Source organism: Canis lupus, chromosome 11, assembly GCF_003254725.2.
Source record: "Canis lupus dingo isolate Sandy chromosome 11, ASM325472v2, whole genome shotgun sequence".
Classification (NCBI taxonomy): domain Eukaryota; kingdom Metazoa; phylum Chordata; class Mammalia; order Carnivora; family Canidae; genus Canis; species Canis lupus.
The window spans coordinates 64,414,511-64,441,820 of NC_064253.1; the positions used below are offsets into that span (position 1 = coordinate 64,414,511).

The following is a 27,310-nucleotide window of genomic DNA, read 5'->3' on the forward strand; positions in this document are numbered from 1 at the left end:
CCCTCCAGTTCCATCCACATTGATGTAAATGGCAGATATTCATCCTTTCTGATGACTGAGTAATATTCCATTGTGTTTTTATATATATATATATATAATATATAATATATATACACACTATATCTTCTTTTATCCGTGTAAAGTCCCATTTGATTCTGAGGCAGACTTGGCACAGATTCCCCACCCACCTCCCTGGCCTCCATGCCACAGCCAATCTCTGGTTAAAGCCAGTGTGGCCAGAGTGGGAAGTGAGCAGGAAAAAGAGACAAGATGAGGTGCAGGAGAGAGGTAGTCAATGCATCATGGGTGCGCTTGCTTTGATTTTATCCCAAATGAAAAAGGAAGTCATTGGATGGTTTATAAGATGCATCGTATTTAACTAATCACTAGCTGTTTAACTTATTATTTTTTTTGTGTTGCATCTATCTCTAGGTTGAATATGCTTTCCAAAAATCTTTGAGCCTATCAAAGATAATTTTCTCTGCATAAATTCTGTATGATAAATGCAATCAATACCTTTGTAATGACCTTCCAGAAAGACCATTCTTATTTGTAATTCTGACCGAGATTAAAGAGAGGGTCTCTTTCTTCACACCCTCTCCAACACAGAACACATGATATTTTAAAATACCCTGTGGGTGTGTAGGAAGGAAGAGAGTACATTTCATAGGTGGCAAATGGCATCCCAGTGCTTAATTTGCATTTCTTTGGTTACTGATAATGTTGAGCATTTCCCCTATATTTTGTTCTTTTTCTGTATTTCAGTGTTCATAGCTTTATTTACAGATCATATAGTTTTGTAAGAACCCTTTATTTACTAACAGTCTTAGCCGTTTGACATATATATTGAAAATATTTTGTCCCAGATGGGCACTTGCCTTTGAGTTGTATGTTTCGTTGGTACTATAAAAACCACATTTTTAAGTTTTATGTAATGAGGTTATATAATGAAGGTTCATACTTTGTGGTTTCTCTCTATGCTTTATGTTTTTAAAGTCTTTTCCCTAAAATCAGATAATGACTGTATTTTCTTATGTTTTCATTTTTTATATTGCTGAAGTCCATCTAGGAATTATTTTAGTAGATGGAAAATTTTGTACTTTTAAATCATGGAGGATGGCAACCACAGCAGAAGAAGTAAACCTTCTTTCATTATAAATAAGTGGGCACAATCCAGCTGTATGATAATTCTGACATTAACAGTGCAAGGAAGAGGGGTATAAACCTGAGTCCTTCTAGAAAACCAATGGAGCCGTGATAGACTTCTGTTCATCAAGTAGAAAAACATCACTTTATTTAAACCTGAAAAGTGCCCTTTTAGGCCCCCAAACACAGAATAATAGTCTGTGATAAATATAGATGACACAAGGATGTTTTAAGAACAGCTTGCAGTTTATTCACAAAGTGGTAGATACTTTCTCTCATTTAAACTCCCCCTGGGTCACTACAGATATAGCTAACAAAGGGGGAAACTGTCAAAAACCCTTGTTAGGTGCTTAAGTCTTATTTTCAACTCAGATTTATGCCATTTAAAACACAGAGAAAATGGTTTGGAGAGGGCAGTTTGGCCTTATTAAAATGTTAAATCCTCATATGTTTTGACTTGGCAGCCTTCCTGCTAGAGATTTACCCTGTGGACACAGCCACAAAAATACATCTAAGATGTATGTAGAAAAAGATTCATTACAGTCCTGTTTATAATAGCAAATAAAATACTGGGAACCCACCTAAATAATCTATCAGCAGCTGACCAGTGATATAAAGAAAATATAAGCAGAAGTTACAAAGAATGAGGTGGGACCCCCCTGTGCCGAGGTAGAAAAACCTCTAAGATACATCACTAAGAAAAAAGGAAGGTTTCAGGAAGTATATTTTGTAATTCCTTTTATATAAAGAATAAGAGATCTCTATGGATAATAGGCTGGCATACTTGTGGGGTTATTTCCCCTGGTAGGATACATATAAAACGTGAAGGATACCCTCAATTAATGGGGGTGGGGTGTAGGGAGACTCAGCTATTCATTTACTTCTTTGTGTATTGTTTGAATTTTCTCACTATGCACACTTATTTGATATTTACCGTGTTTTTATTTTTTTAAGATTTTCTTTATTTATTAGAGAGAGAGAGAGCGCGCGAGGGAAAGCGACAGAGATAGCAAGAGAGAACACGAGCAGAGAAGAGAGGGAGAAGCATGCTCCCAGGGAGCCCAGTGCGGGGCTTGATCCCACGACCTCAAGATCATGACCTGAGCTGGAGGCAGACCCTTACCCTACTGAGCCACCTGGGCACCCCATATTATGTTTTTATTTATTTATTTATTTATTTATTTATTTACTTACTTACTTACTTATCTATTTATTTTTTCATATTATGTTTTTAAATGCTGTATTTATCTGGGCTATTTATATTTCCTCCTTCTGTAGCTTTTCTCGGGGATATAGGTAGATGTAGATATAGGAACAGATACAGGTAGATGGTCACCAGATAGTGACATCTAATGAAACAAACAACATAATTGGCGAGAGTCAGAAAAGGTGTGTACGTCTCTGTGGGGAGTGATGCTCGTCTCTCCAAGTAGGCTTCCTTTGTTGTCAGAATGCCCCACATTGCATCCACGTTCTATTTTTGTGCATGCTATTTTATCTCGTATTTCCAACAACCACAGCTCTGTTTGGTGGCATCCCAGCCCCGCTACTCATCCATGGGCTGCTGCTCCGAGACCTGCAAGCAGCCAGGGCGGGTAACTGCTTCCTGGGAGGTCTGTGCAGGGTCCGCTCCTGCTCCTGGCTGAGGGACATTTCCTGCAGGCCTTGCGCTTCTTCCCACGATAGGACTGTCAATTTAGTGCATGCCTCTGCCCCTTACTCTTCCTGTCATCTAATTTTAGAGAGATATATTCTAGTACCTAGAAGCCCCAGATTTAGAGAGTGTCTCCGCTCATGAGCCTGACGTGGTAAATTGAGAGCTTTCCCAGCTGCAGCCCCATTTTGCAACCATCCTTCTCAGATGAAAAGTTCAAATGGGGGAGACTTATTTTGCATTTGCCCTCCTGATGAAATCGTTCAATCCCCTGGAAGTGTCTGCTGCAGGAATTGAGAGAAATGAATAATATACTGGCTCACGGGGGGATTGCTGCAGGTTCCAATCCAGCCTCGACCGATTTCTGTTTGGAATTGGGAAGTGCTCACAGATTTTGTAAAAGGTCTCCTGTCTGGGGGGTTTGGGGTGGCGGTGGAAAGACTTGACATCAGAATGTTTTGCATCCTCAACATCTCCTATGTTCTGGAAGGTTTTGGCACATGGGCGTGAAGGTGTGTTCTGTGTGTGTTGTGTGGAGCTCTCTCAGAGCTAAGCAAATGTTAGTAGCCAAAACACATCTCTGTTCACAATAATGTGCTCAGGAGTCAGATGATCTGGGCTTCAGCCCCTGCTTGGCTACTTCCCAGCCCATGTTTACCCACTCATGCTCAGTTTTGACTATTGTTGTCCATAAAAAGGGGATAGTAAAGGAACCTACTTGAAAATGTCCTAGGGGCGCTTGGGTGGCTCAGTTGGTGAAGTGTCTGCCTTCAGCTCAGGTCATGATCCCAGGGTCTTGGAATCAAGCCCAGTGTTGGGCTCCCTGCTCAGAGAGGAGCCTGCTTCTCCCTCTCCCTCTGCCTCTCTGCCTGCTTGTACACACACTCTGCCTCTCAAATAAATAAATAAATAAAATCTTAAAAAAAAGAAAGAAAGCATTCTGAGGATTAAATGAAAAACTGGAGGGATCCTGGCACATAGCAAGTTAAGTCAACAAACTTAATTACCATTATTATTATTGTTTTTGTTGTTGGTATTTTTCCCACCACCACCGTCGTTATTCTTAGGTTCAGCCAGTACAGATCTGAATTTCGGTTCCATGAGTAGTTTGCAGTTGGCTAGAGAGAACCCTAAGTCAAAAACTTCATACCAGGTGCAAAGGAAGCACTTTTCCCTATGGAGTTCCCGTACTGTGTCGGGAAATGTGCTTCTATTTTTTGTTGTATTTCATGTAGCCCCATAAGACATTTATATTTCCATTTTTCATCCTGGGTTCAAATTCTGACACGAGCCATCTGAGCTCATCTCTGTATCTCCCTGCACCTCAGTTTTCTCCTCTGTAAAATGCAGATGATGATCATACCTCATGCACTGGGTGGTTGTGAAGGTTAAAAGTGTTAATATTTACCAATCAGAACAGTGCCGGGCACACAGTAAGCACCATGCAATGTTTGCTGGTATGACTTTAGAGCTGGGGAAAGGCACGCGACCGTCTAGAATGTAAAGCCATTGTTCTCCTTAGTGTCACGGATTCTTCGAGATGGAGGAAGCTCACAGTGAAGTTGGTCTAACCTGCTTATTTCACATGTGGGGAATCCAAAGCCCAGAAACAACAGACTCATCTAAGTCACCCGGGGGCCAGCAGTGGAACCTCTACCCAAAGCTGGGTCTCCCGACTCCTAGTTCAGTGCCCATGTGGCTTCATGGTGGGGAAGAAAGCAATACTTTGAGACTGATGATATGGAGATTACATTCTGTGGATGAATTTAGTTATGTTATTTCTGGCATTTGGGACTTTCTCAGAGCTCTCTACCATTCCATCTGTATAGAAAGTGCTCGATTTTTTTCTTCACAGTGGACTTATCTATATGATACCGTAAAACAGATCTTAACTTTTCATCAGAGCTGTGTCAGACCACTCTCCTTTTTGGTTCCCAGAAAAGGACACTAAAGGGAAGCATGCCTCGCAAGGAATTTGATGTTATGACCATTAAAGCAAAACTATAGCTACGTGGTTCAATAATTATTTAAAGGGTAACACTGAGGGCAGATCTTAAAAATAGACTTAAGACCTAATCCATATGGACTATAAAGTATCTACCAAAGACTTTAGACTAAAACTTTGCTGTGTCGTGCATTGGGTTTGTCACTAAGAGGCTAGCTATCGGAACTGTTCAATTTTGCATTTAAGCTCTGTATAATGTTTGTTAAGATTTTAGGTGTGAAAGTATCCTTTCAAAAACCCATAGTGAAAAATAAAACCCCATAGTGAAGTTTGAACTAATCAGTGGCTTCTTTCTTGTTTAAAATTCTTTTTCTTGACTATCATTTCTGTTACAAGCAAAACAAAGTTGGCAGTTCCTTCTGTTACCAGTAGATGGCAAGTTCAAGGCCTAGTAATCAGTTGGATAAAAGATAGTTACCTAAATGGAAATGCTGGTCCAAACTAAGCCATGGGGGATGAATAGAACTGTAGAATCAAAAAAATTGTTGGGTGAATGGGTGCATGGCTGGGCAGAGCAGTGTGATTATGGAAAATGTAGTTTACTTGTCCTTTTGACCGAGCCTCTTGAACTGATGCCAGATTCTGCTCCTTAGATTTGTGGGATCAGAAAATCACATAACAACTTCGCCTTCCATACACTCATCAACCTAAATCCAAATGCCATGTTATTCATTTTACAGTGGATGGACATTGCAAGGGGCTTAACAAGTATTGCCTCTCCATTTAGCTAACTTGGGGAAGCTGAATGTAAGCAGAATCGTGATTGGTGACCTTCAAGTCAGAGCCAGGAGAGAGAGTTTTGATACCTGGTGGCATTGAGATCGGATAACGGATCTCTCGTACGGATGTGTCTGCTGAGCAAACCCAACATTCAAGTTAGCTGGACAGGCGGTTGGGCAGAGATGAGTGGGTACCTCCTCGATTGTTTTATACATGATCCCTCAGGTATCTCAGTTATCAGACCGACCACCCTGCTTCTCTTTCCTCAGGTATATAAGTAACACTGGTTCCACAGCAGCGTTAAACAGGTAATTATAATTCAACCACAACTGAGATGACATTCTGATTCCTTAATAGAAAAAGCTCACAGGGCCTCCATTTGCAAGTTGATTTTCATAATTTAATTCTCACAATTACCTTACTACTTAGCGTAACCCATATGAAAGCTGGCACCCTGGCGATTCCATTTCAGCTAGAAGGCACCAAGAAGCACAGTCTGAAGAAAAGTCCAGTATTCTTACTGGGATCTTTGGGAATACAAAGAGGATTCATTTTATAAGCCACAATAAAATACTGCAAGATGCTCTCCTCCTGATTTTCTAGTCTTAATATCTCAGCTCCTTTTCTTTTTAAATGGGTGAACTTCAAGCTGTCCCTAAGCCATCTCAGTTTTTTTTTCTTCATTCCTTCTCTCCTCTCTGATTTCCCCCCTATCAGCTATCTACCCTGTTTCCTTTCCAAGTGCAAACTATTTAAAACAGTCCAGGTCAGCAGTTCAGCCTTCTGCCCCTTTCTCTGAGTCTGCACTGCAAAGCCTATGAAGCAGCTGGCCCAAAGTCACTGAAAGGCCTCTGTGAGCTCAGGGGAGGAACACCCAATTCCCTTTGGCTCACAGTGAGAGGCATCAAAGCAAACTTCTCTTTACCTAGCAATAGCTGGAGGAAAGGCTGCAACATTTACATTTTAACATATTTTCTTTTTTTTAACCTTCTCATCTAAATTCCGGCATCTCTTGAAGGCAGTAGTGCTCTGAGTAAGTAGGTCTTCTGGTTCCTTCCCACAGATGCATGCTGGGGCTCTAAGTATCTGCTCAAGTCAACGTGGGCCTCAGGGGAGGACAGGAAACTCCCTGTCTCTGCTCCTTACTGCCCTCCCTGCTCAGCCTCTTTCCCTCTCTCACTGTTTCTCAGACTCATCTGGGATACCTCCCCAGCCACCACCACTGTGCCTTGGTAGCAGCCCGTGCTGATGAGGGAAGAGAGGGCCTGCCTCTAGCTGCACCAGGGTGCACATAGACTTCCTAATGACTTCCTATTATACTTACCAACCACCTTTGAGTAGAATGTGCTCCATTCCATGGGTGCTCCTTACTCTGCAAAGCCTGCAGTTTCATAATGTTGCAATACTTCCAGAAAATACTTGCCAGGAAAATATACAATTTACATAAAGACAATGAAAGGGACTTGCTAGGCCTCCCAGATAGTAGAGGGATCTGGAAAACTTCCTAATGGATTGAGATCACTTCATTCCAGATGTCTCTTGAGTCACATTCCCCTTGAATGGTTTGCTACTGTCAGCTCATTATACTTTTCCTGGAATTTCCCTTACCCCAGCTTTTCTCCTCAGAATGAGCTTTCCATGATTCCTTCTCAGAGCTAGCCTTTCCAAGTCTTTTTTTATATGCATGGCAATAATGGTCTATTCCATATGGGCTAATGTCTCCAACAGAAAGATACTTCTGGTTCTGTTGACTGATTGCTAATGTGTTTTCAATGATATATTTTACTGCCATTGAAATTATAATGCCTTTGAGGGAGGGATTTCTACAAACAGAAAATGACCAAAAGGGAGCAAGTATCTCAGTCAGGTAGATGTATCTATTACATGTCTTCATAATGCAGTGCTCTAGGCTTTGGAGATGCATCAGCCAAGATTTCTTTTAAGATTTATTTATTTATTTGAGAGAGGAAGAAAGAGAGAGAGAGACGGGGGGAGAGAGAGAGTGGGGGCGGGGAGGAACAGAGGGAGAATCTCAGGCAGACTTCCCGCTGGATGTGGAGCCCAGTGCAGGGCTCAGTCTCTATCTCAAGACCCTTGAGATCATGACCTGAACTAAAATCATGAGTCGGACACTCAACCAGCTGAGCCATCCAGGTACCCCTGCATCAGCCAAGATTTTTGTCCTCAAAAAGCACATAGTTTGGTAAAAGGAGATGATATGTAAATAGTTAAATGTATAAGTGCTAAAGTGATCAAGGTACTAAAGCAGAAAGACCCACAGCCTGTAGAGGGAGCAGAGAAAGAGGGAGTGATTAATTCTATTTGGAGGGAACAGAAAAGACTTCTGTACTTGTCATTATTCTTTGAGTTGCAAGTGACAAAATACTAAATATTCTAAACAAAGATTTCATAAGAAAGCTGTATATATCTCACTGCTCTACTAGAAATTATTTTGAATTTTCAGGTAATTAAAACATAAAATACATGGAAAAATTTTAAAAGAAGCACCACTCAAACCAGCTTAAGCAAAAGGGAGTATATATAACTTAAAAAGGCCAGGGATGGAGGATCCCTGGGTGGCTCAGCGGTTGAGCATCTGCCTCTGGCTCAGGGTGTGATCCTGGAGTCCTGGGATCGAGTCCCACATCAGGCTCCCTGCTTGGAGCCTGCTTCTCCCTCTGCCTGTGTTTCTGCCTCTCTCTCTCTCTCTTTTCTCATGAATAAATAAATAAGAATCTTAAAAAAAAAAAAAAGAAGAAGAAGGCAGCCAGGGATGGTTCTGGCTTTGGTGTAACTAGGCCTGGGACTCATTGGTGTCATTAGGATCCTTCTTTCTCTGTCTTTCAGCTCTGCTTCTCTCTGAATGTTTGACCTTTCTCCAACATGGATGCATGTCTTCCACGTGGCTTGGGAAAATTGCCACTCAGATGTACATCATTCCAGCTTAACCTTAGTGGGGAGGAGTTTTCTCTCCCAGTATTCATGTATATATCCCTAGAAATATTTCTTATTGGTCCTACTTGGGTCATTTAGCCAACCATTGGCCAAATTGCTATTGCAATGACATAAAGTAGTATGATTAGCTCAGCTTGTGTCACACACACAAGTCCTTGTAGCAGGGATGAGCCTGGCTACATAGATTAGCCTTTGACTGCCAAATCCACCAGCTCCATTTATAGTGAAGGTAGGTCAATTTTCTGAGGGAAAGAAGACTGAGCAGATGGTTACTCTAGTTTCATTGATACTTAAGCCGTATTGTCAAAGAGGAATTCTTAATTTAAGAAAAGATTTTATCTATCTATCTATCTATCTATCTATCTATCTATCTATCTATCTATTGAGCTCGAGCAGGGGGAAGGGCAGGGGGAGAGAGAGAAAGAGAATCTCAAGCAGACTCCTCATTGAGTTTGGGCCCAATGCAGGGCTTGATCCCATGACCCTGAGATCATGACCTGAGCTGAAATCAGGATTCAGACACTTAACCAACTGTACTACCCAGGTGCCCCAGTACTTTTTTTGTCAGATGAAGCAGTGAGGGAGAACTTTCTATTTGCCATTGCAGGCAATGGGATTTGAAGCAAGGGATGGAGATACACTTCCATTCTAGAGTATCACTCTGGCAGCCATGCAGAGGGGGACTTGCTCAAGAGCCAAGACGCAGAGACAGGGAGACTAGTGAGGGCACCCCTGCAGTAATCCAGATGGAAATTGAGTGTAACAGTTAAGTGCTGTAGAGTGCTGAAGATACTCTTGTAGAATATTCTACATGTGCAGGTGGGGAGATAAAGGAGGGAGTATTAAGGTAGTAATAAAGGTTGTATTAGGGAAGCAGAAGATGTAGACAATGACAAGCAGAATCAACAGGAATTGGCCTTTCAAGAATGTGAAGTGTCTAGAATAACTGCAATTTCTGACTTGAGTAGTGTCATTTGCTGAGATGAAGAACACAGAAAGAACAGATGTGAGGCTAGGGGAGGAGGGATGGCTGAGATGATGCAGGCAAGTGCTAAGTTTGAAGGAATGGGTATGAACTGTTGGTGGCTGAATATGGGAATCTGGAATTCAGAAGAGAGATCTAGGCTGAAAATACAGATGGGGAAGCTATCAACATAGAGTTATATGGTCGATGAGATGAAAGGGAATCATGTAGTCTAAACGTCTGGAGTGGGAAGAGAGTTAGTGGTTTTGCCTTGATCAAAGGAAGGGGAAGTCTGGAAAGCAGCACGCTAGCAGGTGAGGAGCACAGCTCACACCTCAGCAGCCCAAGCAGGCGATACCAGGAACCAGGAACCAGAACTTGCCAGATGTTGACTCATAATTGATTTTATACAGAGGCTGACTGCACATCTTACCTCTTTTGTCAGGTTAGTGGTGACTTCAGGACCTAACTCCCATCACTGTGGAAGGGGACTCAACTAATCAAAGAATCTTGTAACAGCCATGGATGTACAAGGGGGTCCTTGTGACGGGGCCAAGCCTGAGTCTTCAGTAGACAAAACACAGATGTGAACATGCTGATGCTGGTGCCTGGTTGTCTATATTAACACTATTTGGTTTTGAGTTTTAACCTAATAAGGAGTTTCCTCAGGGAAAATATGAATACAGCACATGTGGGAAAGTACTGGTTTCCCATTACTGCCCATTCCCGCACCAGTATGCTTTGGTCTGTGTGGCTAAAAGCCAAGACACTGCCTTGCCTACCCCCCTAAATCCTATTAGTCCTGAGTCTCATCAGTTCTGGTTCTTATATTTGTCCTTTTCTTTCCATTCTGATTGGAGCAGCTCTAAGCTAGGGTGGGCTTGTTAGTTTATCTGTCTCCATCACACTGCAGCATCCTCTTAAGACACTTCATGATCTTTTCATCCAGAAGTCAGCAAACTAAGACTACAGGCTAAATCTGGCCTACCACCTCTGTTTATAAATGAAGGTTCATTAGAACACAGCCACAGTTGGGGTGTCTGGGTGTCTCAGTTGCCTGGGCATCTGCCTTCAGCTTGGATTGTGGTCCTAGGGTCCTGGGATCAAGCCCCACACTGAGCTGATTGCTCAGTGAAGAGGCTACTTCTCCCATCCCCCACTTGTGTGCTCTCTCTCTCTCTATCTCTGTCTCTCAAATAAATAATGAAATCTAAAAAAAAAGAACACAGACTAACTGATTCATTTATATTTTATCTAAAGCCATTTTTGCATGGCAATGACAGCTTTCAGTAGTTGCAACAGAGATCGTATGTTCTATAAAACCTAAAATATTTACTGTCTGGATCTTCATAGAAAAAACATCCTGACTCCTATTAATCTATCCTGTATACCAGTGCCAGATTAATATTCCTAAAATGCCATTTTACCACATCACTCTCTTGCTTAGAACCCTGCAATATTCCATTGCCTATAGAATAAAATCCAAACTTCTTGGCCTGGCATTCAGGGTCCTCGATAGTCTCATCCTAGCCAATCTTTTGAATCATTGATTTCTATTCCAAAGAGCAAGCCCTACACTTCAGTTGAATTTCCCTCCTCATTGTCCCTGGAATGTGCAGTAAGTTTCTACCCTTGTTCACACAATTCCTTTTCCTGGAATGTGCTGCTCATTAATTTATATCTGTCTAATTCCAACCCATTCTTTTTTTTAAGATTTTATTTATTTATTCATGAGAGTCACAGAAAGAGAGAGAGAGAGGCAGAGATACAGGCAGAGGGAGAAGCAGGCTCCCTGCGGGGAGCCCGATGCAGGACTCTATCCTGGGACCCCTGGAATCGTACCCTGAGCCAAAGGTAGATGCTCAACCACTAAGCCACTTAGGTGCCCCAGTTCCTACCCATTCTTAATGAACCAACTTAAAACCTGCATCTTTCATGATCATGTCTGTTCACAGTGACCACCAATGAATCTACTCCTTGGGCATTTAAGGTTCACTGCCTGTACCATCGGTAATATTTTTTCTATTTGAGGCATAGTTCATTCGTATCATGGCGGGCAAATCTGAAGTGAGGCTTTTCTATATGAACAAAGACCCAGAGGTGGGAAAACCCAGGTTTGCAAAATGACCAGGCATGTAATTAGAACACTGGCTTAGTGCATTGAGGTTTCTTTAACAAAATACCATAGACTGAGTGCATTATATACACCAGGAGTTTGCTTCCCACAATTCTGAAAGTTGGGAAGCCCAAGATCAAGGCACTGGCAAATTCAGTGTCTGGTGGGGGCCTGCTTCCTCGTTCGGAGACAACTGTCTTTTCACTGCGTCCTTACATGACAGAAGGAGCAAAAGAATACTCTGAGATTTCTCATATAAGGGCACTAATCCCATTCAGCCAGGGCTCCATGTAATCACCTCCCAAAGGTCCCCACCTCCTAATTACCATCCCTTTGGGGATTGGGTTTCAATGTATGAATTTTGGGGGAGGACACCAGTGTTCCATCTATAGCAAACACGTAGCACTCAGTTAACATGTATGAAAGCACCATGTCATCTGCATCTTGTGTCTGTGACACACTAGATGGGTTCTGGATTTAAATGTGGACACCTATATGTCTTGATAGCCAGTGGGAGTGAACGTTAAAGTCCAGTAAGCCTACTCTTGAGGAGCCCCAGGATATAGAGATAGTGGCTGGTTCCCGAGGTCCTTGCTTTATCATGTGGCACCTCTGAGGGACTGGATAAGTGGGCTCTTATCATTAGGCCTCATTTTCCATCCACTGTCATATATTATATGTTCTTAGATGTACTCTGGGAGCATCCATAATGCACCACTGATTGGAGTTGTTTGGTAACTGGTAGGTCCTCGGGCCTCCCTTTGGCAGGGAGGTTATGTCCTTGACTCGGATATTGTGTCTCCTAATGTCTGGAGATTATAAACTAACATTTCTTAACAGTCTGGGCATCACACAGAAGAACTTGGTTATAACCCAAATCATTGCTACGTTGGCTTGAATAGCAGTGGTGCCGGCACATCCCCAGACACGGCAACTCCGTAAAATAAAGGCTTCTGTTAATACAGAGCACCCCAGCCAGCCTTCCACATTATTGTCCTCTCCAGGATTTGGCTGTCGTTTTGTAGCATGCCACTATGTCTGTCTAGCAAGTTTCTCCCTGCATATGTGAATAAAGGAAAATAATCCAGGGCAGTAAATGTCCCAGCAGACCTCCCCACTGTGCACTTTGGAAATTAAACATGGAACAAGCAAGCTATCATTAAAGGCAGGCCTTTCTGTTCTTAAATCAATCCCATTTATAGGATGTCTATTGTCTGCATCTGAGAAGTATGGAGAAGGAAAGCATTAAGTGTGCACTCCAGGGGAAAGGTTATGATCCCAATAGGGGGGATTTACGTCCCTTTAGAGCCAGTGTCTAGGCATTACCTAGAAGTAAGCATGTGGCAATAAGTATAATAACAAATAACATTTATTGAGCGTGTACTACGTGCCAGGCCATTGTTCCGAGTCCTTTACATGATCATCTCATTTAATCCATGCCCCAAGCATCTGGTCTAGGTACAAATTATGATCTCTTTGTGTGAGAGTCTAGACCCAGGGAGGTATAAGAACTTGCCAGGGGTCACACAGGTAGCAAACGGCAGAGCTGGGAGTCGGATGCGGGCGGACCAACTTCAGATTTCAGGTTTAACATAACCTCAGTGAGCCCCGCCCACATGCACTGCTCCCCCCTCCAGCCCCCCCAGACTCGTTTCAGCAAAGACCACCCATCGCATTTGCATTGTTTGTGATGTCCAACGGGATGATTTGTCCTACGAGATTGGGAATTGTGTTAGATCCTTTGCATCTGTGATTTTGATGAAAGAAAGCTAACCCTCCTCGAATCCCCATGGTTTCATTCTGTCGTATTTGCAGTTTATAACAACCTCATCTTTTCGATTGAGACATTTTGATTCTTTGTCTCCAAATTAGCACTGCATAGAACATGACTCTGTGAGTGTGTGCATGTGTGAGTGTGTGTGTGTGTGTGTGTGGAAACCGCCTTTTCTTCTGGATGAAATTGCTGCAGCCCGGCTGACGGAGGAGACTCTCCCACTCGCCGAGCCCACAGCAGGCAGGTGGGGAGAAAGCCGCTGGAGGCGGAGGGGCAGGTGACACTGCGTGTGTGCCCAGCATCTCTGGAAGTGTGTCTCCAGATGTGTGCTGCTGCTGCTGCTTCCGGCCTTAAGATTCTGGGAGCCAACACCCACCTACTCTTACAGCCTCTCTCTCTTTATTTTCAAGGAAAAAAGAAAGAGGCAGACTGAAATAGAAGGCAAGCGGCAAGAGCTCGACGAGCAGATACTCCTGCTGCAGCATTGCAAGGTAAGTGGCTGATCCCAGGAACCTGTTCCAGCATTAGACATGCAGGTCACACTCCGGAGAGCGGGGCCGAGCCCGCCCTGGCGTGAAGGCACTGCCGCCGACTGCACGAGCCCTTTCTCGTTCCATCAGGAAAGCCACCTCTTGGCTTCTCTTGTGCATTTTTCAAATTCAGGGCATTGTTACAGCATTCCAGTTTCTGCGAGCATGATGCGATTATAGTGTGCATGGGGACGGGTTTGGGGGCTGGTGTGTGCATGTGAAATGTGGTGGTTATATATAGAAATCGGATGAGAATTTCCACATGGTGGGTGAGGCAGTGTTCCGGGGCTGCCTCTCCAGCGCAGGAGGTGCCGTGTGTGTGTGTGTGTTTGTTCCGAGGTTCCAAGGGACACATTGGACATCGTGTTCTTTTAGAGATTAAAAACCTTAATATTTTCTTTCTGAGATGGAGAAGAGGGAGGTGAAAGCGCCGTGCTCTGATCCAAAGAGCAACAACCCTGTGTGTTTCCGATGATTCATTCGTTTTATTCCTACTTGCACGATTTTGGAAGTGTTCTGTCTCCGAACGAGCAGTTGGTCAAAAGATGGCACTGAAATGATCTGATTTAGTTGAGTCTCCATTGCACACACACACACACACACACACACAGAGAAAGAGAGAGAGAGAGAGAGAGAGAGAGAGAGAGAGAGATGTTTATTTATTTATTTTTCTTTGAAACATAAGCACTTAAGCATCATAATTGATTACAGCCCACGAGAAAGCTCTGTCACTGTCACCAGGACTCCACAGGCTACAGAATGTTGCTTTCTGCAGGCTTGCAGAATATTGTGAACACATTCCAGTGGCCATCTGGGAGTTGCTGCATGCCTTCTACTGCTCTGGGCTTTTTTAGGAAAACCTTCTCCTGCTCACCTCAAGTTGCTGTGACATTCATGTACAGATTTGCATTGCTCAGAGGGCTGGTTGGGAAGGTGGGGCTGACTTTCAGGGTGATGCTAGGTGTGGATAATATAGATTCTTTTAAACAAGATGAGTCTTTATGATTGTATTTCCCTTTCTTCTCTGGAAGATGGGATTGTGCTAACTGAATCGTTAGGAGCAGAATTATCAGCAAGTTGGTTTCAAACAGCAGCATGACCTAAATCTGCTTAGCATATTTATCAGTTTACTATCAACTTTAACCAGAGAAATGTGTTTGAAAGGAAGAAAAGCAGCATGGTAATGAGAATATTGCCCATTTATCTTTGCTCTTGTAAATCCATTAAGAGCTTACAGTATATCCCATATGCTATTATTCCCTCCTTACAACATTTCCGAGGAAGCATTGAGACCTAAAGTTACTATTTTCTTCCTACAGAGAGAGGGACTTAAAAACACTTAATAGAACCAAGTGAATTTTTCAAGGTCAATCTGGACAAAGCTGGGACTCTGGCTCCGAGTACAGTCAACTCCTTACAAGAGACCAAAATGTACTAAAACCTCAGTGAATTCTCAGTTAAAGGTGGCTTTTTTTTTTTTTTTTATGAAGAGGACTGAAAAAATGAGAGGCTTTTTGACTAGAGAGCCCCACTCCTCTTTAAAATTAACGTAGTTCTTTGCTTTTGCATTCCTTGCAAAACATATATGTCAGAAGATTAAATTTCTTTTGTCCCATTTCTTACCCTGGGCCAAATAAGATACCCAGGACTCTCATTCGTTGCTGATTTCCAGCACAATATCCATCCATGTATCCATCCATTAATGGATCTATCCATCCATGTATCCATCCATCCATCCAATTAACAGAAATAGCAATAAAAAGGACTTAGTATTATTGCATATGGAAACAGTGAGACTCCTTCCAAGACTTGGAAACAAGTCTTGGAAACAAGGGAATCAGATAGTTCTTTATGGTTATCCTGGTAAAATTCGCTATCTCAGGGAACATCCAGCACTTTCACCTAAGTAATCTTCCTATAACCTGCAGAGAAAGGACTGGAAGTGATGGTAATTTAAGAAGTGGAGACCAGTGGATTGTAATTTTCTCTCTTTGGGGAAAGCCCAGGTAGACAGAACGAGGGTGGATCGCTAGCCTTGAACAATGAAAACAAAACCAAAAAAACCTCAGAGGCCCCAAAGGTGGTTTATCTGGTACTTTTCCAGAGAAAGACTCCACCTCTGGCAGATACCAAGTTTCTATGCTCTGGTGAGGTGTGGTCTGAGGTCAGGTGAGGAGTGTCATCAGGTCCCACCTCTGCTCAGGTGAAACTTCTTTCATGAATCTTTGCCTCTCTTTGTTCTGAGTCCATTATTCCTAAAAAAACAACTGAGTTATTTTGGTGGTGCCTGACTGAGAGGCATGATCATTCAAGCACCAGAAAAGAATATGTTCTACTTTCAATCAGTTAGCTGTTGACTGAACTTGAATAGCGTGAGTCATCTTCCCTGTGATCATTCAGTTTTGAGCTTGGCAGCCTCACCCCTGGATGGTAGTAAATTCATTGAGGTTATAGTACCTCTGTGAACCTCTTGGTAGGGACTCAGCCAGTTTTCTCCTGGCAGCATGGCAGCCTTGTCATCCCCTTGTCCATCCTTGATAATCATCATTTTTTTGAGGGCCTAATATGTGCCAGGTACTTTAAATACATCCCCTCAATAACGGCCACAAGGTAAATATTATTTTCCCTGTCTCTCCGTGAGGAAACAAACTCATGAGGTCAAGTGATTTGCCCAAGAACATAGAGACTCTAAGTGAGGGAGCCTTGGTTGAACCCTAGGGCTTGTCTGCCTTTAAAACCAAGTCTTCTCCAGCTCACTGTTTTCTTCAAGTGAAAATTTCCATTTTGAGTAATTTGTTTAGAGAGATGCCAATTACCATCATCATTGTCTGTTTACTCGAGTTGTGCTTTCATGGACTCCTGAAAATTTAGACCATGTGGAAGCATAATTGATTATTGGTAGTCCCTTGAAGTAGAAAATATTAAGAAATATGTCTTAATATATATTTCACTAATTTATAAAACCGGAGATGCTGCTCAAAAAAATAATATATGCTTAGTGCAAAGTTAAATGGAAAGGCACAAGAATTAGATTTTGTAGTTATGAAGATATAATTCTCACTGTCATATCGTCTATGGACACTTATTCTCATGCAGTGAGATATGAATTATTTAGATAAATTTATGGTCTCTTGTCAAAGCAAATGAATAGAATGCAAGACAACAGTTTTGTTGCTTCTTCTTCTTCTCCTTCTCCTTCTCCTTCTCCTTCTCCTTCTTCTTCTTCTTCTTCTTCTTTTTAAAGGATATTATTTATTTACTGGAGAGAGAGAGAGCCCAAGCGGGAGGGAGAAGCAGGCTCCCACCTGGCAGGGAGCCCAATGCAAGGCTTGATCCCAGGACCCTGGAATCATGACTTGAGCCAAAGGCAGACACTCAACCACTGAGCCACCCAGGTGCCCCAATACTTATTTAATATTCTTGGTAATTGTGATGTGGAGGGCTATGCAGTGAGCTATACCACATAATAAAAATATTGTTACTTTATAGATGGATAATAAACAAATTCTGCAATGCAATGAAAGGCCCAAGTATGAGATCTTGAAAGAGCTGCTACACTCCAGTGACTAGGAAACCTCCAAGTACTTTGAAGTCCTCGCCCAATTAATCTCAGATTTCCTTTTACAGGATTCTTAGCTATATTTAGTACCTAATATTTATGATGTAAGAATTTCCAAGAAGTGCTCACATATGAGACCAGTAAACAATTTTAATGGTGAATTATTTTTGCTGATTGTAAAAGGAAGGAATGCACAATCATTGCAAAAGCAAATTTTAAAGTACACGAAAATATAAAAGAAAAAAATATCAACTGTGTACTTGTCACCCAGATGAAGCTCACATGGAGGTATATCCTTCTATGCTTTTTCTCTAGTGTATTTTTATGGATTAAGCTGTGTGACTCTTGTTCACAGACCTTATCAACTGGTGAGTAAAATGAAATGGTATTAACATTCAGGTCCAAAATATATTCATCTTTACCTCTTTTTTTTGATTTTAGTTATATGGGCTATTTTAAATTCTCATAAAAGGGCCACCTGGGTGGCTCAGTTGGTCTAGCATCTGCCTTCGGCTCAGGTCATGATCCCAGTGTCCTGGGATCAAGCCCCATGTCACGGTCCCTGCTCAACAGGGAACCTGCTTCTGCCTCTCACTCCCTCTGCCCCGCTCATGCATGCTCTTTCTCTCTCTCAAAGAAATAAATAAAATCTAAAATAAATAAATTCTCATACAAAGCGTTGCAATATTTGTGACACTACATCTAACTTTCTTTTGCTTTATGGCTTCTGACTTTGTTATGGTTCTTGCAAAGAACATCTCACACACTTACCTATGAGGTTTCCCGTCCTTCAGTAATCTTAACGCATCTATAATTTATTTTTCTATATAAAATAAGATAGGAATGACTTTGCTTTTTACTGATGGTGAGCCAGTTGCCTCAATGTGATTTATTGATGAAATCATCTTTTTCCTCACTGACTTAAATGTCTTCTTTATCATATACATAGTTTTCCCTTATACTTGAGTTCACCATTTGCGGATTCTTCTTATGCCATGAATCTGCCACTCCTGTGCCAATACCATCCTCATTTAGTCCCTCTAGCTATTTAATATATAATATGTATTAATAATCTGTCATAAGGCAAGAGCCATCATTTTTCCTCTACTGAAAGATTGTCTTGGCTTTTTATTCCATGGAAACAATTATTTATTTTTATTGTTTTTATTATGTGACTTGTGATAATGTGAGTTTACAAAATAAATCAAGTATTATAGTATACAAGACAGACTATATTTAATATTCCCTTTGCGCTCTTGGTTGAATTACCAGAGATTTGTCTATTTTATTGGTCAGTCCAAGGCCCTAGCAAGAATAGGCATGCAGTATGTATTGCCGCATAAATCCCTTTGGAACTGTCACATTTATAAAGGTTTGTATGACCGAGTCAGCACTGTCAGAATCAAATTGCTAATATCATATCTTCAATACATAGGCTGCCTTTGAATGATTTATTCATGAGCAGGGAACCCTGACTAGAGTTTTTTTCTAATCCAAGCTATAAAAACTGTCATTATATTTTAAAAACCACAGCCTTTTCTTTCAAGAAGATTGAATGGGAAAAAAAAATCAAAGACTGAATTGTGACCCTGTGAGATATTTATTGTCAACCCACCAAGGTCATTTGCTATATAGCCTGAAGGTACCAGAGGTCTTGCTGCAAACATGTTACAGTGTCTCTCACTATTGTGAACCTTTAGCACTGATTTTAGACTTCCCTTGGTTATTAGTATGTGTGAAAGGCCAATTTCAAATTATAAAATATTGAATAGACAGGCAGGGTACACAGTGTGAAGGAACTTTTACATCTCCCCCTTTTCCCCATCATGTCCCCACTGGCCCTGTAAACAGAGCTTGAGTAGAAGTTACAACTTGGTTTCTTCTATCAGAAGTTTGGGGTTGGCTTCTTTGTGGACTGAAATCATGTAACAAAACTAAACACCAAACCAAGATCTTACCAGGAGTGGGTGGGGAGGAAGGGAAGTATCCCAGGGAAGGAGAAGAACAGGGATAACACAGATGATCAAGAACACAACACAGCTACTGCCACACGTTGTAAGCCATTTTCTAGTAGAAGGCTGAATTTCCCCGATTCCCGACATCATCCACCAACACAGCCAGTGTGGCTTGAGCCAGATTACAGGAGGAAAATGCAAACTCACAGGTACATATTTTCATACTCTTAGAACGAGGAAGCTTTATGTAATTATTACATCAAAGCCAGAAATATAAAGTAAAAAGATTGGTGGATATGACTTTATAAAAATTACAAACAAAAAAATTTGGAGACTGACTAGTCCCAACTTATCTCCCACTGCCCATTCCTCACCACCGACCACCACACAGACAGTCCTCATTGCTTACCTGGATCACCTTGAGAAGTTGTCTAACATCAGGTACCTTACCTGTAGATTTAAAAAGTTTGCATAATCATGTTGCCCCTTTAAATATTTACAATTTTATTTGTCAGTTGTACCTCAGTGAAGCTGGGAGAAACATTTTGCTTGGATGATCTCTAATAATAGTCTAAGATGAATAATCTAAGATTAATAGCCTGAGATTTTATATTTGCTAAAATACAGTGCTTGTGCATGGTTTTTCAATAATTTATTCATTCAACAGGTTCTTATTATCACCAACTATAAGCTTGCATGTCAGCCATTGTGGACGTGTAAAGGTAGAGCACCTGGCTGTGGGAACCCAGGGATGAGTGGGAGAGGAGCCCACTGTCAGAGAAGCTGGAGAGGAGTTATCCGAGTTGGGGGGTAGGTCAGCGGTGCCTGACTGTTTTATAAATCCTATCTGAGAAAAAGAGGGTTCTTGGGGATCTTAGCCAGAGTGCACCATTTGGCTTTAAATCTCAGAGCCACGCCTTACTAAATGGGTGCCCCTGGGTTAATTACTTAACATTAGCACTTATCATGTGGGATTTTGGTGAATGTTTAGTGAATTTATATATAAGGCACTTAAAAGAGCAAGAGCTGTAAGAATTATCATCAGCATCACACCATCATCATTCAATACCGTGGCTTCAAATATCATTTATGTACCAATGACCCCCAAATTGGTGTCTTCAGCCCTGATGGCCCCTGAACTCCAGGCTCTTGTATTCAGCTGTTTTCCTGACATGTCCACTTAGATGGGTGTCACTTCCACACACACATGCCCACGCTTCTATTCAGGGCGTGAATAGAAGTTTTGGTTTTCTGCTCTTCTAGTGCTTGTTCTTCCTCTAGTCCTTCCAATTTCCAGGTGTTGAGACCACCATCCACCCTTTTGCTCAAATCAAATATCTATGTCATCTTTAATCCCACCCTTTCCCTCATCTCCCAGATCTAAGCTATCAGCAAGTCACATTGACTCTACCTCTAAAATGCACCTCACACCTTCCATTTCTTCTGCTGCTCCTCTGTTTTAAGCTAACATTTTCTCTCCCCTGATTGTGTAAGAGGATCCAACCACTCATACTTTGTAATTCTGTCCCTGCCAATCTGTTCTCTTCCTATGGTGCTTAGTACAAATGCCACACTCCTTAGCAAGTCTGCAGGACCCTGCCTAATCTGGCCCCTGCCGTCCTCTCCATCTCCAACTTATGCTAGCCTCTTCCCCACCCCCACTCACTGTAGTCCAGCCACTTGTCATTCTGTCTGGTTCACAAACACGCTAAACCCTGCCCCACATCTGGGCTATTACACTTGCCAGCCTCTCCCACCTGAAATTCCCTGCCTCGGATCTCAGATCTCAGCTTTTCCCACCTCAAATGTCCTCTGCGGGTCCCTGTTTGAAATACTGTCCTGCCTACCTCCTGCCATGGGTGTATCGCAGTCTGAAATGATCTTGCATCCTTGTTTATTGGGACAAAAGCTCAGTGATACTGGGGACTTGCCTGTCTTCCAGAGCAGTGTCCTCAGGGCCTGGCAGTGTGTCTGGAGCATAGGGAATGGATGGGGACACCACTGCTCCTGAGATGGGGATGCAGGAGGAGAGACAGGTTTGTGTGAGGATGATGAGCTTCTTGTCGGATCAGTGTTTGGCTAGCCAGTGGGAAAGCTTACGCATCTCCAGGCATTTGGATAGTCACAGGTTCTCATGCGGGGCTAGTCACATTGTGGTCCGTGGACCAGCAGCATCATTGACAGTGTCAATGTGGGAGCTTATTACCATTCAGATTCCTAGGCCCTATCAACATCTCTAGGGGTTCGGGTGGGAATCTGTGCTTTAGGAAGCTTTCCTGGTAAACCTTATGCCTACGGTCATGTGAAGGGCCTTGTTCTCCTTTTGTTTTCCAAAGCTGGACAGACCTGTAGAGCAAGAGCCAGATGAACCCGAGGGTCTCCATCCTACTCTTCAGGAGCCCCTGCCATGGCTCCCTTTACCCACTGCCAGCTCTCTGCTCCTCCCTTGTCTTGACTCTTCAGAGTTGCATCCAATGGACAAATGTGAAGTTTGATAGTTTGATAGTTAATACCTGTAAGCTATGATGCTTTTTTTTTTTTTTTTTTTGCTATATGTTGTTTGCACATAAAAAATGAAAGGTTGGGCAGCCCAGCTGGCTCAGCAGTTTAGTGCCACCTTCAGCCCAGGACCCGATCCTGGAGACCAGGGATCGAGTCCCAGATCAGGCTCTCTGCATGGAGCCTGCTTCTCCCTCTGCCTGTGTCCGTCTGTCTGTCTGTCTGTCTGTCTCTCTCTCTCTCTCTCTGTGTCTCTCATGGATAAATAAATAAAATCTTTAAAAAAAAGGTTTTATTTTTAGTTTTCACTTCTGCTGTGCCTTGCCTGTCACTTGTCTCTGGAATACTCAGGCAGCCAATAAGGGCCAGAACAGTATAGGGAAACAGGTGCGTTTGATGGGCATGTGTGATCAGAATGAGCAAATGCATTATATTACAAGGCCCTGACACAGCTGACCCTCAGAGACAACAGGAGGGGATCTGGGGTAGGGATTTGGTGGTAAATGTATTTGAATTGGCGTGTTGCCCTAGCAGAATTACTTTCAGCCAAGTGAAAAAAAAATCAACTTTCCTTTTCTGTTTTTGTGATGTCCAAATGCTTTAGCGAATGTCTTGTTTTGTTAGTCTCTCTTCTTGGCTCCAGCTGTTGGGGATGTTTTGGCGACATCACTGCCTTATCCAGAGAAGAGACAGATCCAAGGGCACATGTACTTTCGGTGTTCATGGTCACCAGGCTGCTTTTGTCAGAAGTGCTGATGGATGCTTAGGGCTAAATCAGCCAGAAATGAGGGGCTAGACCCTTTCCTTGGTGGTAGGAAGCACAGTGGGAAGAACTGAGACCACATTTCCAGGAGCAGCCACGGTGTCATGTTTCAAGAAGCCCCAGCTGCAGAGCATCCCTGCTGGGGCAGAGAAAGCTCGGTCTGTGCCATGGTGCCATGGCTGCCTTTCCAGAAGGGTCCACACACCAAGACCAAGGTAGCCAGTAGATCTGTCTCCCAAAATCCTAATAGGGTTTTTACCCTCTCTGGGTTGAACTAGGGGAGTATCAAACATTTCAGCTCAGGGAGCACTGTGGAAGTGTGACACACACCCTCTCCCGAGTAATTAGAGTGACAGAAAGTCAGGATTTTCCAGTTCACCCATTTATTCATCCATTCCCTGATACTGGGCTAGGTGCAGCAATGAAATCCAAAGGCGAATGAAGAACAGTCCCAGCCTTTGAGGAGCTGGGGGTGTTGAGGAGGAGAGACACAGAAAGAAAGAATTGGAGAACAGTGTGAAATACTCCAGAGCGTACTGGAGTATGTTCTCTGCTAGATGACACAGGGCAGAGAGCCTGTGGATCCTGCCACCGGGAGAGGGGAAGGCTTCCAGGTGACATTTTACCTGCACTTTCTCAGATGAAGGGAGGAAAGGCCAGGGGAACAGTTCCATTTCTCTGGAACTAAGTGTGGGTTCGGCACTTTTAGCCTATGAACTCATTCAGTTCTCAGGACAAGCCTGGACGGGGCTCTGTCGTCATGTCCATTTTACAGATGAGAAAAGTGAGGCATGGTGAGGTCCATGAGACTGTCTGAGGTCACACAGCTAGTAAGTGGAAGACTGATTCCAGAACTCAGGCTGTTAACCACAGCTTGACCCAGCCTCTCACTCTCTGTGAGCGTGATGTCTGCGGAATTTTGAGCGGAGAACAGTGGTTTCAGATTTTTTTCCTGGTAGCCCACTTAGGAAGAGAAACCAATTTAACTTTGCAGTGGAGAGAAGCATCTCTGGGACAGAGCTTTGGAGAATGTCGTAGTTTGCTAGGGCTGCTGTAACAAATACAGTGGCTTACACAACAGAAATTGTGTTCTCATCATTCTGGAGGCTAGATGTCCGACATCAAGGTGGCAGTAGGGTTATCTTCTTCTGGTCCTCTCTCCTTGGATTGGAGATGGCTGTCTTCCTCTGGTGTCGTTACATGGTTTTCTTTCTGTGCATGTCTGTGTCCTGAGCTCCACTTCTTCTAAGGACACCAGTTATGCTGGGTTAGAGCCCATCCCAATGACTTCATTTAACCTTAAAAGACCCTATTTCCAAACACAGGCACATTTATGGGGTTAGGACTTCAGCATATGAATTGATGGGGGATGAGGGCCATAATTTAGCCCATAAGGAAGAGCAACCAATGTAAACAAATTGTACCATGAGCTTTTACACATGATTTTATATTATTAAACAATGCTCTAGAGATTTTTATTTTTTTTTAAGATTTTATTTATTTATTCATGAGAGACACACACAGAGAGAGAGAGAGGCAGGGACACAGGCAGAGGGAGAAGCAGGCTCCATGCAGGAAGCCCCCTGTGGGACTCGATCCTGGATCTCCAGGATCAGGCCCTGGGTCCAAGGCAGGCACTAAACCGCTGAGCCATCCAGGGATCCCCTGCTCTAGAGATTTTTAAAATACTTTTTTTTTACACTATCCATAGTGGTAGTTGTAAATACACTCACAGGCACCATGTTACCAATGATGTATAGCTGTTTAAGTCTATTGGGGTGAGGGTAGTTCCTGCCTACAATCACGTTAGCATAGAGTCAGGAATAACTTACAAATGAACAGACTCACATCTTTGATTAATGGAAAGCCACAGGTCAAGTGCTATAAATACGCTTCTCTATGCACTGGTAAGAGTAACCAGAGTAACCAAACAGACATCCACCAGTGAGTTATAATTAAAAACCAAGAATAACACCAGTGAGAACCATGGCTACCTGGACACCACCCTGATGTGTTGCTAACAAAAAGCCTGTTCAGAAGTGTAGGAATTCCAGCCATTGGGACTTGCTGCTGTACATCCAGCAGGGGCTTCATAGTCCTGTGTGGCCGCTGGATTTCTCTGTTGGGATGGTGAATCAGAACCGTTAATGAATTCTAACTTACTATAACTAAATGTAATTTTAGTAACTCATTTTATAGCTTCATAATAAGTAGCTCTTATTTCCTAATCTCAAGAAAAATGGTAGCCTCTCGAATTGTCTGTTGCTTATAAGAGCTACAGAAAGGAAACTGAAGTGAGTGTGAATTCTGTGTCCACAATGTCAGACAGATTCCACTCTCTCATTTCTGTAAATTGTGTTTAATTGCATAACCTGGCTCTTAGCCATTATAAAGGCTCCCTTTCCTTTGCCTTGCTCAGCCTGTCTGATGAGGTCAAACCAGATTCTGATCTAAGTGAGGCCGGCAGCCAGCAAACCCAGTGCTTACTCCATGCTTACTCTATGTTGACTGGCTTTATAGCCCTATGGGACCAGGCTGAAACTGGCCACATGCCCTGCTTCTGGCCGACTCGGTGATGCATCCTTATGTACTCCATTCCCATGACCCCCAACCTGCCCAGGGTATGCTCAGCTGTGATGCTCAGGGTCAGGCCTCTGCAAATATCCAATAGCCACCGTCTGCCATCTAGGGACTATGTAATGGAAATCCAAATTAAAAAAAAAAAAAAAAATCCCCTCCCACGCTTTCCTTCCCTGGCTCTTTGTTTTAGAGAGTTTCAGCAGGCCTTCTTTCATGCTGTTTTGATTTCCCTTGTCAAAGCAGTAATCACTCCCTCCAAGCTATTGACCTGAAACTCAAAACCTCTTTATTTTGGGGTGCCTGGGTGACTCAGTCAGTTAAGCGTCCAACTCTTGATCTCAGCTCAGGTCTTGATCTTAGGGTCGAGAGTTCAAGCCCCATGTTGGGCTCCATGCCTAGTGTCGAGCCCACTAAAAAGGAAAAAAAAAACCCCACCTTTTTATTTCACTCCACAATATATTAGTACAGTGGCGCAAATGGGGTGCATGATTTTATTTTATTTTATTTTATTTTATTTTATTGTATTGTATTATTTTATTATTTTTTAAGATTTTATTTATTTATTTATTCATGAGAGACACAGAGAAAGAGAGAGAGAGAGAGAGAGAGAGGCAGAGACACAGGCAGAGGGAGAAGCAGGCTCCATGTAGGGAGCCCGACGTAGGACTCGATCCTGGGTCTCCAGGATTAGGCCCTGGGCTGAAGGCAGGCGCTAAACCACTGAGCCACCTGGGCTGCCTGATACATGATTTTACTACCATTTGGAGACCACTGCTGAGGATGGTTGGGAATTATTAAAAAGCTTCTAAGAAGCATAACATAATTTTTATAAAGCATTTTAAGATAGACTCGATAGTGCGTGATCTTAAGGAATTATATAATGGAATTGTACTTGCACAGCAAAATGCCCTCTATGTTTTATTTTATTTTATTTTATTTTTATTTATTTATTTATTTTTTGCCCTCTATGTTTTAGAGATTCATACTGAAATAGTTATGGGTGAAATGTCATGATGTTTGTTATTTCTTAAAAATACTTTTTAAAGATTTTATTTATTTATTTATTTATTTATTTATTTATTTATTTATTTATTTATTTATTTGAGACACACACACAGAGGCAGGCAGAAACACAGGCAGAGGGAGAAGCAGGCTCCATGCAGGGAGCCCGATGTGGGACTCGATCCCGGGTCTCCAGGATCACACCCCGGGCTGAAGGCGGTGCTAAACCGCTGAGCCACCCGGGCTGCCCATGTTTGTTATTTCTTTTAAAATGCGCTGGTGAAAAAATATGGGAAAATGTGGCGGACTGTATCATTGTGAAGCTAGATGGCCTACACTGGCATTCATTATATTGCTTCTTCTGTTGTCCTGTATGTATTCAACAGCTTTTTATAGTAGAAAATGCAGAAATAAACCCCTCTGGTGGCTCTCTAGGGGCTGGGCCCGAGGGAAGTCAGGAGCCAAGTTAGTGAGGAGGCGAAGGTAACAATCCAGGTGGACACTGATGAGGGGCGGAGCTCATGCTGTGGACTGAAGGGTATCATCTAGTATGTTCTCTTCCCTCATTCCCACAGTCCAAAGTGCTCCGGGAAAAATGGCTGCTGCAGGGTATCCCGGCTGGAACTGCCGAAGAGGAGGAAGCCAGGAGGCGGCAGTCTGAGGAGGATGAGTTCAGAGTCAAGCAACTGGAAGATAACATTCAGAGGTAGGTGGTTCCTGACCCCCATCCCCATCCCCTGCTGGGGTCTTACAGTGCAAGTGACCACTGCTGTCCTCTAGGGGACCCTTCTCGGTGCTGACCCCTTTGCCCAGAGCTTGGGATTTGTCTTCCTAAACAGAGTATGTTGATATCCTTTATAGACTTTTCCAGAGAACCCCGAGTTATTACTCTGAGTACGAATTATTGTACTGGACTGACCTTTGGTAGAGTGATGTTCTCCTGGAGCAGGGAGCTGTTGGAAGCAGCTTGCCCCTTCGCTGAACGCCCACCTTTTGAGTTCTTCCACCAGCGTTTGTCTTTCTCCTCCTACCAGTCAGGCTGTTGGCTGTCCTTGCTGCTACAGTGGGTCTGTTTCCTCCATTTGATC

At 42.8% G+C, this 27,310-nt stretch overlaps 1 protein-coding gene across 9 annotated transcripts in view; it reads left to right on the forward strand.

Annotated features, from left to right (window-relative positions):
• PALM2AKAP2 (PALM2 and AKAP2 fusion) overlaps positions 1-27,310 on the forward strand; it is a 460,195-nt gene that overhangs the window by 184,412 nt on the left and 248,473 nt on the right. For all 9 annotated transcript variants that reach the window (XM_049116365.1, XM_025432731.3, XM_025432733.3 and 6 more), the window contains 2 exons: positions 13,745-13,825; positions 26,798-26,928. In XM_049116365.1, coding sequence (XP_048972322.1) covers positions 13,745-13,825; positions 26,798-26,928 — 212 coding nt within the window. The remainder of the gene's footprint in view (positions 1-13,744; positions 13,826-26,797; positions 26,929-27,310) is intronic.